At 36.8% G+C, this 22,607-nt stretch overlaps 1 protein-coding gene across 4 annotated transcripts in view; it reads left to right on the top strand.

Moving 5' to 3' along the window:
- The window catches only part of ATRNL1 (attractin like 1), a 430,566-nt gene that overhangs the window by 301,046 nt on the left and 106,913 nt on the right, over nucleotides 1-22,607 (top strand). For 2 of the 4 annotated variants that reach the window (XM_021537269.4, XM_021537271.4), the window contains exon 27: nucleotides 12,548-12,655. The exons of the other annotated variants lie outside the window; for them this stretch is intronic. In XM_021537269.4, the coding sequence (XP_021392944.1) occupies nucleotides 12,548-12,655 (108 nt within the window). The remainder of the gene's footprint in view (nucleotides 1-12,547; nucleotides 12,656-22,607) is intronic. 4 annotated transcript variants of the gene reach the window in all.

Here is a 22,607-nt window from a genome sequence, read left to right on the forward strand (position 1 = left end):
GGGAATCAAATGCTGATAAGTTAGAAAACAAGGCAAATATTCAAATCCTATTAAAAATTTAATAATTTTCTAATGAGGCTGTATTCTTAAAATCGATATTTTGTAGGTGTAAGGGTATTCCTGTATGAAACCAAATTTATTAGTGCTGTTTGCCCACCTTTTGTGTTTGAGCACAGACAAAGCAGTAAATGTCAAACAGCCATTTAGGAGTTGTTGTAAAGAGTGGATTTTTGTATTTGAATCATGGATGTTGGCAATTGTAACTTCATGCTAAAAATATAAATTGTCATAAAAATATTAGAACATTTTCTAATTCCTCTGAGTATCCATAAAATGTTGAAGAAATTACCTGTGGGGATGATATGATTCTTTGCATTTTGAACCAGGTAGAAGTTTGAAAAAATTAATACAATCAATCACCCAAAATATCCAAATTATTTGTAGGGATCTGTTTGGAGCTACTTACCCAATTAAAAGTAGCTCCTGTGTACTGACCCTCAGAAATGGCCATATAGGACATGAAGGACAAGATGTGGTTAAAGTAACCTGTGTCTGTGTATATTTTAAATTTGGTAACACAGTTAAATAACCCACTGAGTGGGACAGTTCAGTCTCCCTTTGCCAGTCATCAGGGTGCCTTTGCTGCTGGATTTTCATGTTGCCTTCTCCTAATACAAATGTTAGGGTTGCACATCAGAAAAATCACAGCTGATGCTGGTCTTTCAGACCTGCATCCTGGCACTGCCAATCTGCCTGCCTCTCTATAAACTGGGTTCTCCACACTGGTGTGAAGTGTGGGCATAAAGAATGGTTATACTGAGCAGTCAAAGCAAGATTTCCTACTCTGGGAGAAGCTCCAAACCACTCCTAACCTGGTGAGGAAAATATCCTTCTCTTCTGATGGCTTTAGTTGAGTGTTTGGGACCTTTTAGCGGTGCACAAGGTCTCCAGTGCCACATCTGAACAGTTTGTCTTAAGCATTGAGCACTGGTGGAGAAAGTTCTCCACAGATGCACAGAGACTGCAATGGGGGCATTATCCAGAATTTTTTGTGTAGTACCTTCAATGGCTTCTGTAGCCCACCTCATTTATGTGTAGCAGGGAAGGATCAGAGAATCCTTTCAGGTCATCTCATCCCAGCACTGCTCTTGTACTTCCCACCTGGTGGTTTTTCAGCTCACCTGCACTGACAGGAGCCTGATCTTTGTTTCACAGAAAGGAGCTGCCTCCTCTGCAGTGTCCCAGGCTTCCCTGCTGTCATCTGGCATTTTGAACCTGTGCTAGAGCTAATATTGAGTGGGATCCTTACCCAGATAAATACAGGGAAGGCTTGCTGGTCCTCAGTTAAATGGGAGAGAGAAGATAAATGTTTCCCTGCAGAGGCAAAAATCATCTTGAATTCTTATTTGTTGGTTAAAACGTATCTATTTAAATGACAAAGTTCACATAATCAAGAAATATATTTTTCCCTGTTAATAATCAACCAACCACCATAGCCCCAAGTGAGAAAATCAAAACTCATGTTGAAGGGTTTGAGCATTACATTTTGGAATATTTCCCTCCATTCCAAATAAGTAGGGAAAATTAATTAACCGAATCATCATTGCCATGCTCTTTTTAAGGAGCTCCTGAGGGCAAGTCCTTGCTTTGCATGCACTGGGATAAATATAGGTCTGCTGAGGAAAATCATTGAGATGTGTGACACCTTTAACTGATAGATAATATCTTTGCTTCCTTTTGTCTCACAATTAAGCATGTTTCCTTTTGTCTCATAATTAAGGCTTTTTTTTTTCTTGGTAAATAAATTTCAATTAATGAAATTCCAGCTGTCTCACATATTATGGTGGTGTAAATTTGAAAACATTTAGCAGATGCCCATATAAAAAAACTATTAACACGTAGCAGGTTCCCTGACATTTTCAACCAATCCAGCTGGAAAGAATTGCAGAAAAGACGTCCACATTGTTGAAAAAATCTCTAATGCAGGTAAAGAATTCCTATGCAGAAAGTGACATACTGTTGCAGAAAATAAAAATGTCTGATGTTTTCAGTTTTGTAAGAGGAACATCATGAATATATTTTGTTGTATTTATTCATTCTTTATACAAACTGTACAAGACTGCATATAAAAAAGGAGCCAATTAAGATTCCAGGTAAAAGACAATATTGTCTCAAGTTTTTGCTACAACTAATCACTTCTGATATCATGTGAGTTTCTAAAAAGCAGCAGTCAGAAATTCTGATAATTTATTTGTCTCTAGGCATTTTAATCTGATAGAATTATTTTAAAAACCCTTTAAGACTGCCATAAAAATCCTATTAGCAGTTCACTACTTAAAATCCTACCAGTAAAGAGAAGGTTGGGGAGGAAGTAAAGGTATGGGAAAGATGACCTTGACTTGCCTAAAGCTTGCAGTGTTGAATTTGGAAATGGGCCATATTAGAGGAAAGCAGGTAAAAGTGATATGCATGTAATTCCAGTGTGCACAGAGGCTGTGTGGAAATATACTTTTGGAAGTCCTTGCTTATTCTGGTGAGCTAATCATTGCAATATATGCATTTTAAAATGCCTACATTCATTTTCCTGTATTAAAAAAAAAAAAAGAAAGGGTTTTAGGAGAGGAGGGAAACTGAATGCTATGTGGAAAAGTGTCTTCTTGTTCTTTTTGTTTCTTTCTTAGGATTTACTGTGGGTAGAAGCAGTAAAGCTGATTTTTCATCCTTGTGCAAGTTCCCCACTATGCAGTGCTAACATGAGACCCATTTTCTGTTTGAATCCATCTAAGCCTTTAAACCACAATTTAAATGATGCACAGTGCTTGTGATCATATCCATAGCAAAGGGATGAATTCTTAATATAAAATGTTTTGTGAAGTTACATCTGTGTGAGGTCCTTCAGTGCTTTCCTGTGCTTCACTGTGATTTAAGTTATTGCACTGTCAGTGTCTCCGCATAACCATGGCAAATTCAAATTTAAAATCTGTCAGTTGGAAGGCAAATTCCAACAATTTACTGATTGTGGTTTTACTTTAAGGTAGCTAGCCTATCCTAACCACATACAGTTACAATAGCATTCCACGAGTCTACTCATCTATTTTAAGGATTTAACTGCAAAGGTAAATCACTGTGTAAGGTGGATGTATACAGAGCAGAGTCTGTAGGACACTGACTGCAGAACTGCTAAAAATGTGTTGAGTACATTGCTTCCTTCAATGAGGATGAGGGTTGTTGGATCAAAGCAAATGAAAAAAACTAAATGTGGCTGGAGTGTTTGACCCAGCTGAAGTGGCTGTTCAGACAAGCCTTCCATTCCTGTGACACAGAAGTGCTGTGCTTCCCTCTGACTGTGTCATTGTCACAATCCTGTGCTTGGCTGTCCTCTCTGTTGTAAATTAAAATAGATGAAAGCTGTCAAGCCAAGCCTGTGATAGAGGCTAATTTGATGTGATATAATTGATGAACTCTAAATCGTCCCACTTCTCTCTCTTGAAACATTCTGACTGGAGCTCAAAATGCCAGGGTGCTTTGATTTACACTCTGTCACTTTTATGTTGAAAGTCTCAGTGTAGCAGCAGTGAGGGATTAACTTCTTCACTGTATTTCTTGCTAATCTGTAGAGTATGCACACACACAGACTGCTGCAATCCCTTGTAGGGACAGTACTGAGAAAGTCAGGTTTCCTTGTTTGCAGCTGGTTTGTGCACAAAATTATTAAGATTAGTAGAATAGAAACCTGACTTCTGTTGCTACAGATATTGCCAAGGTAGTATCTTGGAATTACTGTTGTGCTTCTTATTTTAGAACTGAATTTTAAACTTTTTGGTGTAGTTAATGCTTGAAAATCCTCTATTTCTGAAATTCTGATATAGCTGAAATATTTTAGATTAGACAGGTTCTCATCCCTTTAGGTTTCTAGGTAGCAATTCAACTCTTAAAATAATTCTTCATAGAAATGTTACACATTTCAAACTTTCTGCTGTCAGCACTTTCTTGATTTTTGTACTTTCCTGTTCAAGATATTTGAACTCGGAGCAAACTGTCTTGGTTCCTTGGTTTCTTTCAAAGGTAAGGGATGCTCAGTGGCCTTGATTTCTTAGTTCTCTAGCAGGAGTGGAAAGCTTTTCCATCAACTTTTACTGTTCAAGTATTCTTGAGCAACCCCCATTAGAAATGTAGCATCTCACACCTGCTAAATCAGTTGTTTCAAACAGGAACAAAGGAGAGCTGCTTTAATTCACAATATTACTCTGATCAAACAGCAGAACTGCATCAGTTTCAGAACCTCTTGCTCCCCTGCACAACATGAGCTGGCTCTGCCCATGTGCCATTCCCCCCAGCAGTATGTGCCAAATTCTTGCTGACCCGAATGTATCACGTATGGTGAGCAACTCTGTGAAGTTTGAAATATTTCTTTGGCTAGCACCCAGATTTCAGATGGGTATCCTAGTTTCAAACCCCTTCTCACTGAAAATGCAGAGTGGATGGGATTTGTTATAAGGAATTTCTGTACATTCGGAGTGACCAGGCTTTTTTATGATCTTGGCTATAACTTAAAACTGTGTTTTTTTTACTAATGATTTGTAGTTGAATGGCTGATGTGAAAAATACTGGGTATTAAAACGTCTACTGGATGCAGTGGTTGAGCTAAAAATGAGGCTCATTTTAAATGAAAAGGGCCCTGGTAACACAGGGTCAAAATTTGCAAGGCTTTTATAGGAGGCCTTTACTCACCCAGGACAGTAGCACCAGGTACTGTAGCTTGACCATTCATCTCCTTACACTGGGGATTCCTGTGGGTCAGGGCATTTCCATCCTGAACCAGACAGGAACACTGGTCAAGGTACCTATTTTTGGTCCCCTTTGCAAGGCAGGGACAATGATGGTTATTCAGCTAAATACTCTAAAGCTTGAAAGCATTTAAAGGCATCAGTCAGTCATGGTACATCACCAGTTTAACTTCCTTAATGGTGATATAATTTATGCTTTAAGGAACTTCTAAAGGATCATTTTATGATAGTTCTATGATTGTCGGTGGTGCTGCACCTAAAAAGTTCAATTTACATTGCCACTTTATCAGCACACCAGTAATCTCAAATAATAGATGGTTTTAAAGAATTAGAGGTAATAATAAAGGCAAACTTCACCTTTGTTGGAATACAGCCCAGTTTTCCTACTCAAGATTATTATTTCTCTTATTTTATAATTTTTGTATGTGCTACAATTTCATTTAAAAAATGAAGAAAAATAAATAGAAGCCTTGAATTCAATGTCATCTGGAAAGTGAATATTTTGATCACCTGAAGTGGCTATGGGGCTTGGCATCCAGGTACACTTCAGACACTTCAGCTTTTTATAAGTTGGCCTAGTTCCAATTCAGTCATTATAATTTGGACTGAAACTTTTCACATCACATAAGAAACAAATCCAGTATCTACCCTTTTTTTGCCATGTAGTTTAAAAAATGCATTGACATTGTTTGCAAATTAAGTTATACATGTCCTGCACTTTAGCTTCTCTTTAAAGTAGTAGTATGCACACTGCTTTTTTTCTGACTTTCTCTGTTCTAGGGAATGGTCTCTTTTTAAAACTGCTTTAGTTAGGGCCTCATTAAAAAGGTTCTTAAGTACCTACAGTGAAAATTAGGTTAAATATAAGCAGTAAAGTATAAACAATTTTTACATGATCCATAGGAATGTAGAAAAAAGTGAAGAAGTGAGGCATTTAATGTTATTTTTTTCAAGCACAAGTTGTGTCAAGCCAGACCCAATTTCTCGGTATAGCAGATTAGCAGACCTTTTAGACAAACAGGAAGTGAATGTCAAAGTGTATTCTCAAAGTTGTTGGATATAAATTGTTCATTTTAGGAAGGGAAAGGTGCACCAGGTGGGCTTCTGCTGGAGTCTGAGTGTGGTATTGATTTAAGAGACAGAAGGGAGCACTGAAGATGGGAGCAGGAGTGGTGAGATAACATTTACATACCCACGTTTGTTTACAGTTGAGAAGGTTGAAGGGAAACTTCAGATTTATAAAGAACTCCTGAAAAGCACACAAGAGTTTTGGGGGAGATTTCTCCTCACTTGTAGACAGAGAATGGTCTCCACTGCAGACAGTACAAGAAACCATTGGCTTAAATTTCAGCATGGAGATTTAATTTAAGTGTTCTGGACTTCTGGAGGGATTGTGGAACCGCTGTGGCCTTTTAAAAGAGCGTACATCTGCCAGAAGAATCATGATCACACTGCCCTTGTGTAGGACCAAGGCACAGGGGTGGACCAACTGATCTCATGGGGCACCACTTAAACTCAGTTTCCTTTATCAGAACATGGTTGCTATCTTTAAAGCAATTTGAATTACTTTAGGAAGAGCTGGAGTTACCAGCTTGTCATTTGTTGTTTAAGTAGCTAAACCTGTTTTTTAACAGTTATGATAATGATGGATAATATTCACGGTGCCTCATGTCAAAAGGCCATTGCTTAACAATGTTGATAGGAAATGCTGTGATTTTGTAATTTTAAGGAAGTTTCACACTGTGGCTATTTCGCTCATAAAAATGGTAGTTATGTTTTTAAGTAGTTCTTTAGAAAATGTTTTGAAAACATTATTTATGTAGCACCATTATAGATAGCAGTGTTCCAAGGGGTAGTTTGCACTATACAATACTTGACTCTTTCATGTTCTGAAATAATTTTAAGACATATTTTAATATATATATATTATTTTTCACTTACAAACAATTGTCCTTAGGCAAATACAGAATGTTTTCTGTGGAAACCTTTCAACATCTACAATTAGTTGACCTGGCTCTTTTCTCTGTACACAGAATTATTTTGCAGAACAAGCATTTTTAGAAATTCTCTGTCGACTGAAAATGGCTGTGATAGCTAATGGCAAAATATTCAACAGTTTGCTGAAAGGATTTTTTTTAAACCCATTTGATTAGGGATAAGAGCACGATTCTGGGATTAGTAAGACCTACTGAAAGACTTATATACATCTTTAGGAACCTTTAAAATGTTTGTGGTTACAGATTTGTGGAAATGTGCAACATGAATTCACTGTGATCAAGTGAAAGTGGTAACAGGATTAGGTCTTCTTTAGCACTTCTTAAGTTTTAAAGCAGGAAATTTGAGTTTATTATTGATTCTTAGCATGCCAAAAAATCTCCCCATGCCAAAATATTCTTTAGGGAAAAAATATGAAGGATCAAACACAACCTTGTTGTAACATGATCCCCCATACTGCCAAATGAGCATCACCCAGGGTGCCCCTTTCAGTGTTCTAGAGATGGGAATTCTATTCCAGTATCACAAAGTTCCAAAAGCTGAAGTCACAGCAGATTCACATTTTGCTCTTTGCTTGCTAATGTGCAATACATTAAATATCTGTTCCTTGGATCTAGCAAAAAAAAAAATGACCTTTTCAGGGCTCATCTTTTTTTCTCATTTTTGATTTGTTCAAGGGAAATTGCAGACGACTGGTATTTGGTTTCCAAAAGGGATACATAAAAACTTGACCTTTTGGAACTGTTATTTTTTTGGGGATGTGTACACTGTATTTTAAGTATGTCTTATCTGTTGTTTGCTGGACTATGTCTAGTTTAAATAGCCCTTCATTTTATTCAGTATAAAGCTAGGACAAAAAGTATAACTCCTCTCATTTTTTTCCCATGGCAGATCTTTGCACACGCCTGAGAGCACCTTTCTTCAGGCAATTTTACAGGAAAGTGGTAAGGAATAGGCCCTGCTATCTCAGGAAGTTTCCACAGACTCTATTTTGCAGTGCAAATAGCACATTATACTATGTCCATCATTGTAATATCTCATTGCCTACCTGAATGCCCTCTCGTGTCAGGGAACTTTCCACTTAGCATGGTGGGAAATGAGGCAGAGGGAAATGATTGTTTAGGAAGTTCATGATGGAGGGAATGACCAAATTCAGATTGTCAGACTGCTGTCAGAACCATGGCCATTCCTGCTGCTTGGTTTCCTATGCCAGCTTTTATCCATCTCTTAAAATCACTGTACTTCATGCAGTCATGGAATAGTGAGCTTATTTCACCTAAAACCCAACAAAAAAGTTTAATGACTGTGATTTGCCTTCCCAGTGAAAGTAGCTGATTTGGAAATCAACCAAGTCAAATAGTTTATTCAACGTGTAAATGAGAAATTGCTCTCTTTTCCAGCCATATAAATAGCCAATTTAATCTGAAGAGATTTTCAGCACCAAGAGTTACAATGAGAAAATTTACAGAGAAGTCAAGCTTTGTCTTGTGCAAATTAAAGTGAATAATCAGGGCTTCATTAAAATATCACTATGTATAATTCAGTTTGAAATTGAGAACTTAAGATTTAGGAAGAGAATTAAATTGTTTCTAACTAAAATATCAGTGATCCACGCAGATGTAAGTCCATGTAAGTTACTTCTGTTGATTAGTTGTGGCAGTAAGAACCTTCAAGAATATTCAGTGAATGGGTGAATTGCATTGTTTAGAGAGGCTCTGGTTTTGCAGGGCTATCCATTTACATAAAGTCTTAATATTTTTAAGCCTTGAAGCTTGTCAAATGCAGTGTGATCAGAAATTCGTCAGTGCAACTCTGTGAGGTTTTGACATTTTTTCTCCTTGCAAATATTCTCCCTACAAAACTCAGATTTAATGCATGGCATTGTTAATGCTTCTGTTGTAGCCTTTGAATGTTACTCACATCAGCAGTTGACAGTACCGAAGCAGCAAAGGAGGTGACCAAGTTGTAACTGCAGACAAGTCAGAGCTGCAGGATGAATAAGCAGAACAGGAATTTCAAATTAGACATTTGAGCAATCCTTGTCACTAGGAGGGTTGTGCAGCACTGAACTAGACAGCAGTTTTCAGAGTGTTGCAGAATTACCATTCTCTTGGTTTTCAATACTCACCTTGACAAAGTCATACAAGTCCAGGTACCACACGGATAGCGATGTCATCTAGGAAGAAAACCAAACCCATCTAAGATGTGAAGGAAGAAAAACTAGAAAAGCTAGGCAGTTGTTGCTGTAAAAATAGCAGACACTTTTCCACCTGCCATACCCTTATTTCTGGAACAGTGTACTGAGCCTTCCTGTAATATGTCTTTGGCATTGAATGTTTTATTGTACATGAATACAATATGGGCATTAAAATATTTTGAAAGTGATGTTATCAACCAAGAGCAAAAAATATCAAAACATTTCTATTTAAATAAGATCAGCAAGGAATAAATTTCCTTATTATAGCACATGCAAGATGCCATGGAACATTTTAATTTACTCCAAACTGCATTGATCAGAGGAGTGGTATCCCCTGTGAGAATATTTTGATCAGTGGTAAAACTGAATTGCATTCCCAGGCAACTGCTTTCTTGAGATAAACTTCTAGATGGGAAAACAGGTCCCGTTTCAAAATTCTCATTTCACTAGGACACTAAAACTCAAAATTATCATAATCCACAAGCTAAGGTGTCTACATGTTTATGTAGAATCTGGTGAAATGTATATTTTCATGATGGAAATAATTATGGCAAAATGGTTGGGTTTAGAAGAAATGCTTTAAAACTATATGAGTGTTGAGTGAGAAATTTACCTAATTTATAGTGTCCTAGCATCTTACTGTTCTCCACTGAAGACAGCTATAATTCTATACTTTAGATAAAAAACTCCTCAATATGGTATAAATTAATACCTTGGAATTGCTGCAAAATAATAGCAACACCTAAAAAAATTGATATTTTTTGATAATCTTGTACTTTATTAAATTTAAAATTATGGTAGACCTTGAAATTGATTGTTTTCTCAGTCATATAAATGTTCATTGAATTTCTCAGCCCTATGCTGAGAAAATGATATTTATAATTGCTCACACTTTAAAGTGAATATTTCGAGATGTGCCTGCATTCTGAATGCTATAGATTAAATTTGTGATGAAATATTCAGATATTACATGTTAATACTATCTGTTTATCAGATGTCTTCAAGTGAATTTCCCTAATTACTGGAGAAGTGTGGGTTTGGCTTTTATTTCTGTAATTTTTTTAAAAATTCAGTATAGTTTTGGACTTGAGTATATAAAAGTAACAGCATTGTAGTTTCCCTTTCCACTATCCTGTTTATTCTGCCTGGGTTGTGATGAAATCTGTGTCGGGACTTTGTTTTTTTATCTCTTGGTTGAGAGGGTAAGGAAGAGCTTTTTCACTCTTCTTATGAAACTCATATTCAGAGAATTTCCATATTTCTTGCCATATGTGTGAGGTAGGAATTCCCCATAACTGGAAGCTCTACAACTTTGTCCCAATATTAGTACAGGGACAGTTGCAGATGGTGGGAGGCAGTGAACTTTTCCAGCCGCAAAACTGATTTTAAACATCATAATATCTTCCTGTATTTCTCCTCGCTGCATCTTGTTTTTTCTGTCCTGTACCTTGCAGAGAGCTTTAAAATGATGAAGGGAAAGCAGCAGGGTTTTGAGTAAAACGCTTTGATGTGCAAGTGCTCAGCTTGCTCAGCTGCCAAAATCAGCAGCGCTTTATGAGCAACCAAACATTTGAAAGTTTTCATTCTTGTTTACAGAGCTATTTAAAAATCTTCATAGCACTCTTTTCAAATGGCAGATGATCTTGTGAATGAAAAGGTTCTGCTGAATGCCTGACCAGGAGAAGAGGAGGAGAAACCTACTGGCCTTAAAAACCAGAGAATATATCAAATATACATTTCTTTATAATCTGCATTAAATAAATCTTTTAAATAGTACTATGTGCATTTGGAGCATAGGTTGTTCTGCTCATTTAAGCATTTTCCCCAAGCAATTCTATTTGTTTAAAGCAGTGTTTGGTTTCCCATTAAAAAGTAAGCACTTGCCAATAGCTCTGCAGATTTAGAATACTGTAATGTGTTCCATGTGGCAGGACTGTTCTAATTACACTCTTTTCTTCATTTCTTGCTATTTTAAGAGGAAAAGGAGGTACATACAGTAATTTTAGGATATAGTGACTCATTATTTTATACTTAAGTTTTTGTGATCTTTCTTAAGTTGTTGGTAGGACTGGAGGGTCATAGCAGTTCCTTCCAGCTGTAAAATCTATTAGTAAATTGTATTGATGCAAATCAGTGCTGATGTAAATACTAGACACAGACCACCAGCTTAATGCTGAAGTAAAGGGTTAAAAACATAATTCTTAACCATCCAGATATTCATACTTGGCTTTTATCTATTCTCTATATAAAACATGCAGTTTTGCCCACAGACATATTGATTGCCCTCTTGGTGTGATATACTGGGAGCCCATTTGTGCAGGTGCTTGCTGGCAAACACACTGCTTGGCTGTAAAATCCAGGCCTTGGGAATGTACTGGCCATGCACTGTGAGATTCTGGTCTGATTTTAACGTTACAAGTGCATCTTTGAATTTCTATAGACACTCTTAAAATGCAAGTTGAGGCAAAATGCATAAGAAGCACTACAAAATGAGTTTGTTGCTTTGTAACAGATCTTAAATCAGCAGTGTTTATTAGTAAGCTGCCAGCAAATATTTGCTTGCATACCTTTTATTATTTCAAAGGCTTTTATTAGCAGTATGTCACGGTGCTAGTGTCATTTACATTCAGATACCATTTTCTAATGTTTTAAGCTTTCCAGAGATAACTGGGAGAAAAACGTTAAGAAAATGAAACGGATCTTTTCTAATAAATTATTTTTGCAAGTGTTTTGTCTCTTCATGATTCTGTGACATCCTGTTCAGCTGAAGGAGCACATCACTTGAATTGCAGGACTCGTTCACCTTAAATATTTAATAATGCTTTCATTAGTTGCACTGAACCAGTGGAGTGAGATCTGTAATATCTACTGCTGGTCATCATTTTTATTCATCGTGGTTTAATAAGCTTTATAATTACAGACTGAGGAAGAAATATGAGTTAACTTTGTGGTTTTTGCTTGGGACTTCTGTGCATGCTGGTATGATTGGAAGGGATTATACAAGCTCTGTGAGTGTAGCTGAGTGTATTCTAATATACTGGTGCAGAGTTCCCAATCCTGGCATATTATTCTTCATATGAAAGTAACTGCAGAAAAGATTCTGCATAAAATTGGGTCCTGACACTATTAACTCCATCTGGCTTAGTTGAAAAATATGAAAATTTGAAGGCCAAGTGGACTCGTTTTTGGCAGGTGTTCTAATGCATGCATTATCAGTGGAAATAGACTTCAACTATTTTTACCAACCAGTTCCTATATTTGCTTGTAACTTACACAAATAGCAGTTATTTAGAGAGAACAGTCAGTTAGGGAAGCTCTCATTTGGAAAGTTTGTCAGAGTTCAAGCTAAAAGGCCATTTGTAGGCATCCTAACCTTCTGTGCTTGTTTCTCGAGTAAATATAGATGGTGATGATTATGATTTAGTATAACTTTCTCACTTTGATATCACAGAAGTGACTGTGTGCATGCTGTTTGCATTCTTATGTTTTAATGGGAGATATGGTAGGGCAGACTGATATCTGGTGCATTTTTTAATGTTTTGTTAAAACATCATTTTTTCCTCATCAGCAACTTATGCGGGAGCGACAGCAGATGGCCAGCCGCCCCTTTGCTTCTGTCGATGTAGCACTGGAAGTAGGAGCTGAGCAAACAGACTTTCTACGAGGGCCATTAGAGGTAGGAACAGTGGTGCTGACAAGGGACCATTGTGATTTGCATATTTATATTGCCAGTCTCATCTGCATCTGCTTCTGAAACCAAACAGCATCTGACTACCTGGAGCTGACAAGTCCCAGCTACGTGTGTTTTGTCATTTCCAAGGTGCAGAGTTTTAATCTCATGACATAAGCTGTACCTAAAACCACTGGAGGATCCATTAGCCTGGGCTGGGGTGATAGGCAGCTCACCTGGCAGTCCTGTCGTGATGGATTTGAGCTGAAGGAATGCAGGACTCGGGCAGGAGTCAGCAGCAAATGTCATGCTCAGTCCTTCAAGTACACAAGGCCATCTAGTTAACATCTATCTTTAATTAACAGAGATTACAACAAACAACCTGACTAAAGCAGCTTAGAGTGAAAATTCAGTGTTGTTTTATACACAGAGGTTTAAAGCATACAGACTGTACTGCGTGGGTTTTTCTGTTGGAGATGGCTACGTTGCTGCATTCTTTTATTGCAATTGCAGTACATTGGAAAAGAAATAGTAATATGTAAAGCAGTATAATATTGGAATGGTGTAATAATGCATGAAATGGATTCTAGAAGTTTCACCTGAAAATAGAGGGAAAATTACAATATGTGGATAATAATGAATATTTAATCTAGCTTCAGATTTTGGGAAGTGATCATCTGCTCCTCTACTCCTTTAACTTTATTTACAATATTGTGCTTACAGTTATTACTTCAGCCTATTTTTGGTGGTACATGGGAACAAGGTGTGTTAGCTCTGAAATCTTTCAAGATTGTACTCTTCATTGCTGCCAATTCTTCTTAAATTCAAAGCTTCTCTTACTTTCCTCAATAACCAATCTAAATGGAATGTTAAATACAATCTGTCAAAGCTCCAAGGTTCATGGAGAATGAGTGATGTGAAAAACAAAAGCATTTCAGAAAGAAAAAGATTCAGCTCTTGAGTACTTATCAAAGTGAGGTGCTCTGTCCTGCTGTTGAACAGGAAGTCATCCCAATTGTTCTTAGTGATACAACTGAAATATTTGAAATAGGTGGTGAATAAAAATTACATATCTGTGTTATTTTTTGACCTAATACTAAACCTGCCCCTTCCCTCCCCCCCACATTCTTCACCAAAACCACTTTACTTCTGTCTCCTCTTATCTTTGAACAGAAGACCTCTCCAGCTCCCCAAGCTGAGGATACATTACACTATTAAAAATAAGTTAATTTTTTTCAATGTGATTTCATTGTCTCTGCACTGGTATATGAGAAGATTTTTTTCTGTTTTCTTTTTGAATGGAGGCAGTGAGTGGACGATGAGGCATCCACACTCTAATTTTTTACATACTGATTATTTAATTAAACTTTAGAAGTAAACATCACAACTTAATTGCTACATTTTCTTTCTTGTGTCTTTTATTTAGCACTAAAAGAGGTAGATCCTAAAGTATTTTAATTATATTCTACAGTGTTTATTACCTTCTTTTTTTCCTAGCCAAGCATTTTCTAGCAATTGTTTAGAATTCAGCATCCATAGTGTTTTTTTCTTAATTAATACATAGTTATACACAGAATGAAGTCCATTCAAGATTTCCTTGGAATTATATTATACTGATCTATATCAAAAAAAAAAAACCAAAACCAAACCATTGTGCTGAGAATTAAATGCATGGGATTCAAGTATTGACTGTCCTTTGGTATATAATCTGTAAAAATAAAGGGGCTATATTAAGCTTCTTTGTGAAAGGACACTAAAAGTTTTAGTTGCCATTTTGTTCTTCATATTCTGCTCTTTTGGACTGAGGGCAGCCCAGGTTGCACATTTCCAGGATGCAATGCTTAAGAACAGAATAGTATGAAATAGCTGTGAACTTCATTTTGTTGTATTAATTTAGAATAATTAAACTATATTAATAATTTCATTGTATCTGACGCCCATTGGGAGGCTGAAAGCCAGAGATCTTTTGTGAAAAAATGAGAACATACGGTAACTTCAAAATGTTCTGCTGGCATTGCAAAGATCTTGCACTGATATACCAGGGGTTCCAATTTTGATGATGGTGCATTGCATTCCCTCTCCTCACACTTTTATTGGCATCGTGTGTTACTGGCTGACACTCTGGACATTGTTGTTACACTTCTATTGACGTTGGAATAACTCCCACGCTTCCAGTGACACCACATTGATCTGTGGCCCTTTGGCACTGTGTAATGTCACTGAACTCTCCCAGACTCTGCTGCAAATCCCCCTCTCAGCTGCACAGTAAAGCTGCTGCTCATTAAAGTCACCTGCCTCACGTGGTGGTGGTTTTGTACACCTGGAGCTCTACATTAATGCTGATGCTCTGGTACATGGCAGTATTCATATGGCTGCACATCGTAATGCCAGGATGCTGTTTGGTTAATAGCTATATTTTACATTTATTTGTAAATATCCATAGCAGCTGTTTCACTGGAGAGGTTTAGTTTGCAATAGTAAGGCACTTTTTACCCAGTGTTCAGAAAAGATTAAAAAAAAAATCCGAGAGTATAAATACTGTACTTAAAATGGTTACCTAGTTTAGATACTTACAATACAACTGATAATATTTGGGTCTATTTTCAGTTAGCGGCAATTTGCAACAGATTAAAATAAAATCCTGAAAACCCTATTGATGAAAGTTGAACCTCAGTTTTGGAGCCTCCATCAATCAGTCTATCTTTCTTAATGTTTTGACAACAAAGTGACAGTATCTCCATATTAGCTCCTTCAAAAAACTTTAATCTTTATCATATTCCTCCTCTTCCCTGTCTGAGTGGGTTTTTAGGCATTGGCAATAGCCTTTGTTATTACCCAGTTAAACATTATTTATCAGTTTTTACCTCTCAGGCCATCTTTTACATGAACAAGTCTCATCTGTTCTATCATGTTGGCTTTATTACAATCCTTAATGTTCTATTGTCAGTTTAAACTTAACACAAAAGAAAGCAGACTTTGTTTTTCCCTTGTCCTCCTTCTTTCCTCTATCACACCAACACTGCCTTCCTAATGATACTGATAGGATGTTAATTGGGATGTTATCCCAATTCTGAATTTACCAAGCAATACCCACTCCTGCTGTGCCATGGTATTAATGATATTTAACCCTTGCTAGTCCTGATCTGCATCTTCATCTGCTTCTGTAATGATTTCCATTTCATAGCTTGGAGGTGATGAAGTTTGGGTGAGCCCTTACAAGGAAGGTGAAGGTGGAGGCGGGACACCCCTCACTCCCTCCTGGAGAGAACAAGAGCAATCTAAAGTTTCTGTGGTGGAGGGGGCAAGGGAAGCCTGGAAAGCAATGACCCTCTGGATCCCAAGAGGGGAGCAGTCCAGTGCAGCTCTGGTGAAGTCACTGGTGAGAGAGGGGAAGGGAAAAGGAGAGAGAGAGAATTCCCAAGGTCCCCTTGCCAGCAGTAGCACATAGCACAGGCTGTAAGGAGCAGAGCCAGAAAGCTGCAGAGTCACCCTGTCCAGAGAGTTCCAGAATATTAGCTATTTTGTGATACCACCATAATTTTTTTCAATACCACAATCATAAAAAAAATCAAAGTAGCCTCATAGATCAATAGATACTCATTGCTGAGCTTCTTGGCACTCGGTGCCCTCAGTGTTACAGTGTTTTTTATTCCTTTCATTTCTTTTTTCCAGACATCTGAGCTATTTCCAGACTTGGTTGCTTTTTACTTCCCAGTATATACCAAAAGCTAAATCATTTAGGCTATGTTCATATTCTAAACCTTCTTTAGGCAAAATTTTTTTCCCTAAAATGTAAATCACTTTTGAAGAGTTTCTTCTACTGTACTGCTAACAGTCATTTCAGTTAATCTATGTATTAATTGAGAAGTAAAACAATTTTTTTTCTTCTTTGCCTAATTTCTGGGCATTTTTCTTTTGGAAATGGGGACAGATTATTTCTTTAGGTAAGATAAGGTAGACACTGCTGTAAACAAACATTTCATGTCTGGTCATGCTAAGACTATGAACAGCAGCATCTTACTGTGCTGCATCTGCTGGAGTAAATTGTTATTGCCTGCAGAAGGACCAAGTGCAGATTTACTGCTGTGATGATCATCCATTTGATATATTTGTGGTATTACTTGGATTTTTTTTTCCAAGTCAATGTTATTTCATAATTATTTCTGCAGAAAAGCACACAGTAGATCTTTCAGTCATTTTGCTGTTAAATTACTGCGTTTCCCCATGAGTTGTCATAGATATTAGACCATCCTCTGCTTCTGACAAGGTAGGATGATGTCAAAATTTTTGAATTTCTAATAAAATCTATGTTGCTTTCTCTAGCAAATAATGTTTTCTACTGAGTAATATTTATGATGCATTAAATAAGTTTTTATTTCAGGCATTTTTGATAAATATGAAGGAAATATTGGCCATTATTTGTCATTTATTTGAGTAAATAATTGGAAGGTGTGCACTAACGCAAGCAGCTGTCATTTTATACAAAGAATGGCTGCTGGAAAGTAGAGCTGACTTATCAAAACACATTAAAATCCTGTAGTAGAGATTTGTAGACTTTTAAGTAATTGTAGTATATATTAATAAGTTGTGCTGCTGGCTTCTCTTGCCAATAAGGAGATGTTTTAGCTTGATTTACAAATAAATCTAATTAAGGTGGGTTCAGTTTCTTATATAATTTGAGTAATCAGTGAGTATTTTCAACATGCAGCCTACTTTATTTTGAACAAAATTCACCTATTTGCATACTTCATCAGCATTGCATATGCATTGTGTTGGTGACATAATGTCTAAAGCCAAGGAACAGGCTCTTCCCCTACACCTTGGTACAGAGCATCAGCTTTCCTCTTGATATGCTCAGTTCCTAATATTAGTCTCAGTGTATCAGAGGACAGTTTCACTGCCCTTGCGAAAAAGTAATAATTTATTTTAGATAATGGTGAAATTTTCCCTTCGATGGTCATCTTGTTCCCAGTGACCATAAAGGCAATGTGTGTTTGGCAGCAGGAATTATCAAAGGCTTTTCTATTTGCTCTTGCTTACTGAAAAGTCGTGTCATAGTCTTGAGCTGCTCTCTGTAGCTCAAGGGAGACCAGAGGAGAGAGAATTTGGATGAGAACAATGTGAGCAATCAGAGACTTAGAAAATACAGCTACAATGAAAAGTCAAGGAAATTGGGGTAGGCTAGTTAAAGGAGCCCAAATAATAACTTGCAGATATGCAAAAGGTAAACAGCAATCAGGAGGGCAAAATCTTCCTTGCATGTGCTGCAGGTGGCAGAGGGGTAATGGACTTCAATTGTAGTAGGGAAGCTTTAGGAAGGCATCAGGAAAAGCTTCTCATAATAAAGCTGAATCACTGAAAGCAATTGCCTGGGGAGGTGATGGAATTTCTTTTATTGGAAGCTTTTTAGAACAGGCTGGACAAATATTTCTCAGGTACCATGTACCATAGCTGCATTAGATACCTCCTTTCAACTCTGTCTTTATTATTATTCTGATTGCTCTCTAGCTCTTCCTTCTTCAGACTCTCTGAAAATGTTCAATTTCTGTTGTTTGAAGACCTTAATTACCTTCACTGCAATGTTAGTTTTCTGTTACTGAATATTTATGACCCTTCGTTTCATTTCTGCTGTTTTATTCATTGACTTACATCCCCTGTTTTCTCACAAGATCAGAAACTGTTAAGTCATCTCTGACCCCAGCCTCTCCCTGACTGTAGGTCTGCCAAACATGATCACCATCTAATTTGGAATAGCTTCAATATTCTCCTTGAAGTCTGTACTGATGATGTATTTTTTTTTTTTGTCTTAACAAATGCATTGCCATTTTTATAATCTTTCAAAATCCATGCATCCTAGACTTTTAGACCTCAGAGAAATGTAGTCAGATGTCACACCTGACACAGAAGATGAGAATCTATATTGGATCACATTTTTGCTTTTCTGTATTCTCAAAGATTGTGTTAAGTTTGCTGTCCACTGTCTCAAGAACTCCATAATCTTGTGCTACATTTTGACCTTGATGGCTCACAGCCTTCTCTGCCCACTCCCCCAGTACTGCTCATCCAGAAAACTCTCTCCTGAGCTAGTCACTTTATGTTAAACCTTACTTTCCAGCATTTTTTTCTTCTTTGTAAATGATTGCTTCGCATTGTGTGGTTTATTTTGTGCTATTATGTGCAAGGGTTGTTATATCACCAAAATCTAGATCTGGTGATAGAGAGAAGCATTTACCTCAAAGCAGCATTGTTTGCTTTGCACCACCTCCTTCCTTATATGAAATTTTTCATGAAATAAGATGTTTAGATTTCACACTATTTTGCTCCTCATGCAGTGGTTACAACAACAGGGTTGCTCTGCCCAGTTAAATATCCTCATATTTGTGTAAGATTTTTGTTGCTTCACCTAAAATGTATATCCAGGAACCTGTGAGTGTTCTGAGCCTATGATTCAGAACAAACACCTCACCAACTGCTCAGGCATACTGGTCACAGCTAGAATTTTTGTGTGTGTTGTGTATACTAAATCAATGTAAGAGGTATAGATGTTCAATTTATTGCACAGAATTACATTAGCAATATTTTAAGATTTCTGAGTAGCATTTTTCTTCTCTGGCATATGGGAAAGCTAAAAATAATCTGAGAAATGCTGCCTGGAGTAAGCCACATTTTTTTTATATAGACCATATTTGTGTGTGTGTGTGTGTGTATGTTTATTCCTAAAATATATACTAACACCTCAAAACCTGATGTTTTGCTTGAGTCCTTAACTTCAAGTTTTAAAAAATTCTGTATTAGTTCTAAAGCCTACCCAGTCTGTAAATGTGCAAAAAAAAAAAAAAAAAAAAAAAAAAATTTAATCCTTATGTTCTTTTCTCTGCTTCTTTATTTCTGTCCTCATGGGCAAACAGGTGTTGTGAGAAAACCTTAGACATGATGTAGAGGTTTGTCTAGGTGGAGGTTGATTTTCCAATATTTCACCCTAACAGGAGAGTAAAGCCTTTGCTTATTATCTTGTGAACTGTAGGATCTGTAAATTCACAATTAGTTCCGAGAACCTGCTTTTGTGTAGGGTTTTTTTGATAAAAATGTATCTTTCCACTTCACAAAATGTATTTGGCACATGTAGTGCAAAATCAGATGATTACAGAAATTGTTTGGATAAAAATACATTATTTGTGTTGAACAAAATTGCAAAGAAATTTCATGCTCAATTAAAGGAATTTTGGCTTACCAACAAAGTGTAGGTGTTTCAGTGGTATTGGCATGCTGTGAATAGAACTCTTAAATCAATGTATTATGTATAATTGCAAATCCAGAGTATCAAAGTAATTGTTCTGATTGTTTTCAAGCAGAAGTGTTTATATATGTCTGTAAATGTTATGAATAACGACACTCTAGCTTTTAATAAATTCAATTTTTGCAATGTCTTATTTCATAAGGTAGACAGGTACAAAATTCAGCAAATGCAATGCAATTTTATATACTTATATTTTTAAGTACCCTTAGAATTCTGATTGAACAAGGCTTGGTCATGGAAATCTTGCCTTTGGGTATGAAATCCATGACAATGAGATATTTCCGGAATTATTTAAACTGAACAGAACAAAGCATGGAAAGAATTATGCTATCAGAATAACTAAAAAGCACATAGATGGGAATATTTCTGTCTACTGGACCTTTCTGTACACCTGATTTGCACGTGCCATTCTATGAGTGGCTGCTTTTGTAGTTATGTGTATTTTCTTAGTACCTCTTTTGGTTTTAGATCAGAAGGTATTTCTTATCTTTAAAGTAGGACATTTCTGCCTTTAAAAGGAAAGAGGAGAAGAAATAGGTACAGAAACTATAGCCTTTCATCAGCCATTTCCCATGTTTCCAGGTAGAACTGGCTGCTGGAGGTTGCTGTTTGATACTTAGCAGCTTGTAGTCCTTAGCTCTAATTCAGACTTTAGCTTCGTGCTTGTTTCCAGCTCTCTGCTCAAGATTCAGTTCCGCCTTCCAACAAAACCATTCAAACTTCAGCAGACACAAGACAAGAGCACTGCCTGGGCTTTTCTTCACCAGGCCTGGCAACCTGTATGTTAGTCAACCATTTAAGTTATGCCAGTTTTCACTAAGGCTTTATTGTTCTGTACCATCTCTCAAACTGGATTTTTGCTTGAAGTGAATATGAGTTATTTGCATAGGAAGCCCCTGCCCTGGATGACTCAAACCTCACCCAAATTTCAGAGGGCCACCCAACGTGCCATCCAACACATCAGTGTGTTTTCCATGACTATTCAACCCAGCAGGCACTTCACTACTTGGTTCTGTCTGCTGTGCATTGGACATCATAATTCTTCAATTTCTGTTTGCACGGTGGCTCAACTTCAAGAAAAAGGTTGAAGCTTGTTAGTTTTTAGGTAGGCTTTGAGCCTCCACTGTTCTGCTCTCTGTCACTATGTGCCCTATTAAAAAGTTTGTCCCCATGTTTCTTATCAGCTCCCTTATCAGCTCTTCTCCAGACTGAACAACCACAACTCTCACAGCCTTTCCTCACAGGAGAGGTGTTCCTTCTCTCTGGTAATTTTGGTGGCCCTCCTCTGGATCCACTCTAACAGGTCCGTGTCCTTCCTGTGCTGTAGAAACGTCATCTCATTTCTTTCCCCTACATATTGTGAGAGGCAGTTTCTGATTTTCCACTGATTGTTCAGGAAGGTGAGTGTTTACAGGCAGACTGAATCACTTTGGTGTGGGTCACTCAAATTTTCTAATAAACCATGAGGCTGGTTTATGAGTTACAGGGTGTGGATTCCATTCACTGGCTTTAGCCAAGTAGAAACATTGTATGAGGTGTTAATTTCAGTAATAATCAGAATAATTATCTTCTCATAATAGGAAAACCAGCAAAATACTGGAATTTCAAAAATAAGCTCAATCAGGATTTACAGCCCAATGGTAGGATTCTTTAATGGTACTGAAGGAACCTTCTCCCTGGACCATTTCTTCTGAAAAACAAAAGATTATGAACAGTACACTGCAATAAACTAAACACTGCAGTAAAGTAAAGTTAAAAAGGCAGTTAGACTGCAGTGAAATTGGGAAGAACAATGAGTTTGTATCAGGGCTATCTCCTTCAAAAAATCAGCAGTATTTGTGATATGTGATCACTTCCAGATAGAACAAATCTATTAGAGCTTCCTATAAGAAAGACTGTAAAACATTATTGTTCATTAGTGTGAAGCAGTAAAGTTTTTAACAGATACATAAGAAATAAAATTCTCCCTTTTTTCATCTTTGGTATATATTAATCTTATTATATTTTTATTTAAAGTAAAATTTTGCCTTTCTGAGTGCCATTCCTTGTGCTATATCCTTGGCAAAATGACCTTTTTCTTATCTTTATTATCCAGCTTTCAGTAAGAGACTAGAAAGTTTATAGAGGTACTTGCTGTCACCTTCTTGTCTCAGATGTTTAGGCCTTTAAAAATGATGTACAAATATTGAACCAGCTGGAGTTAATAAATAGTTATTCTTTTCTACAAACAACTTATTGGTTATTAAAAGAAAAGTCATTGGGCTGTTGGAAAAGTAGGCAAGCAATTTACTTTATATTGAGAAAAATTTCAAGTTGTAGGAGCCATAAGGAATAAAATATACCCTTCTGAGCATGTTTAAATGTCATTTTATGTGCAGAAAAGAGCATCATCCAATGACTCACAAATATAATTTATGTTTTCCAACACTGAGTACACAAATGCAGGACAATCTTTAAGATCACCACTAAATACACCAAGAGTCACTGACATGACTTTGGCAGTGAGATCCAGTGACATCATTTCCCTCTGGGCATATGGAAGCTGTAAAGTGTCTCTTTCTTGGTCATTTATTTTTCATGAAGGAAATTTTGAATTTATATATATAAATATATTACTGCATTTTATACGTTAAGTCAGACAAACATAAAGAATACTCTCCA

The sequence above is a fragment of the Lonchura striata genome, chromosome 6, assembly GCF_050655825.1.
Source record: "Lonchura striata isolate lonStrDom1 chromosome 6, ASM5065582v1, whole genome shotgun sequence".
NCBI classification, from domain to species: Eukaryota; Metazoa; Chordata; class Aves; order Passeriformes; family Estrildidae; genus Lonchura; species Lonchura striata.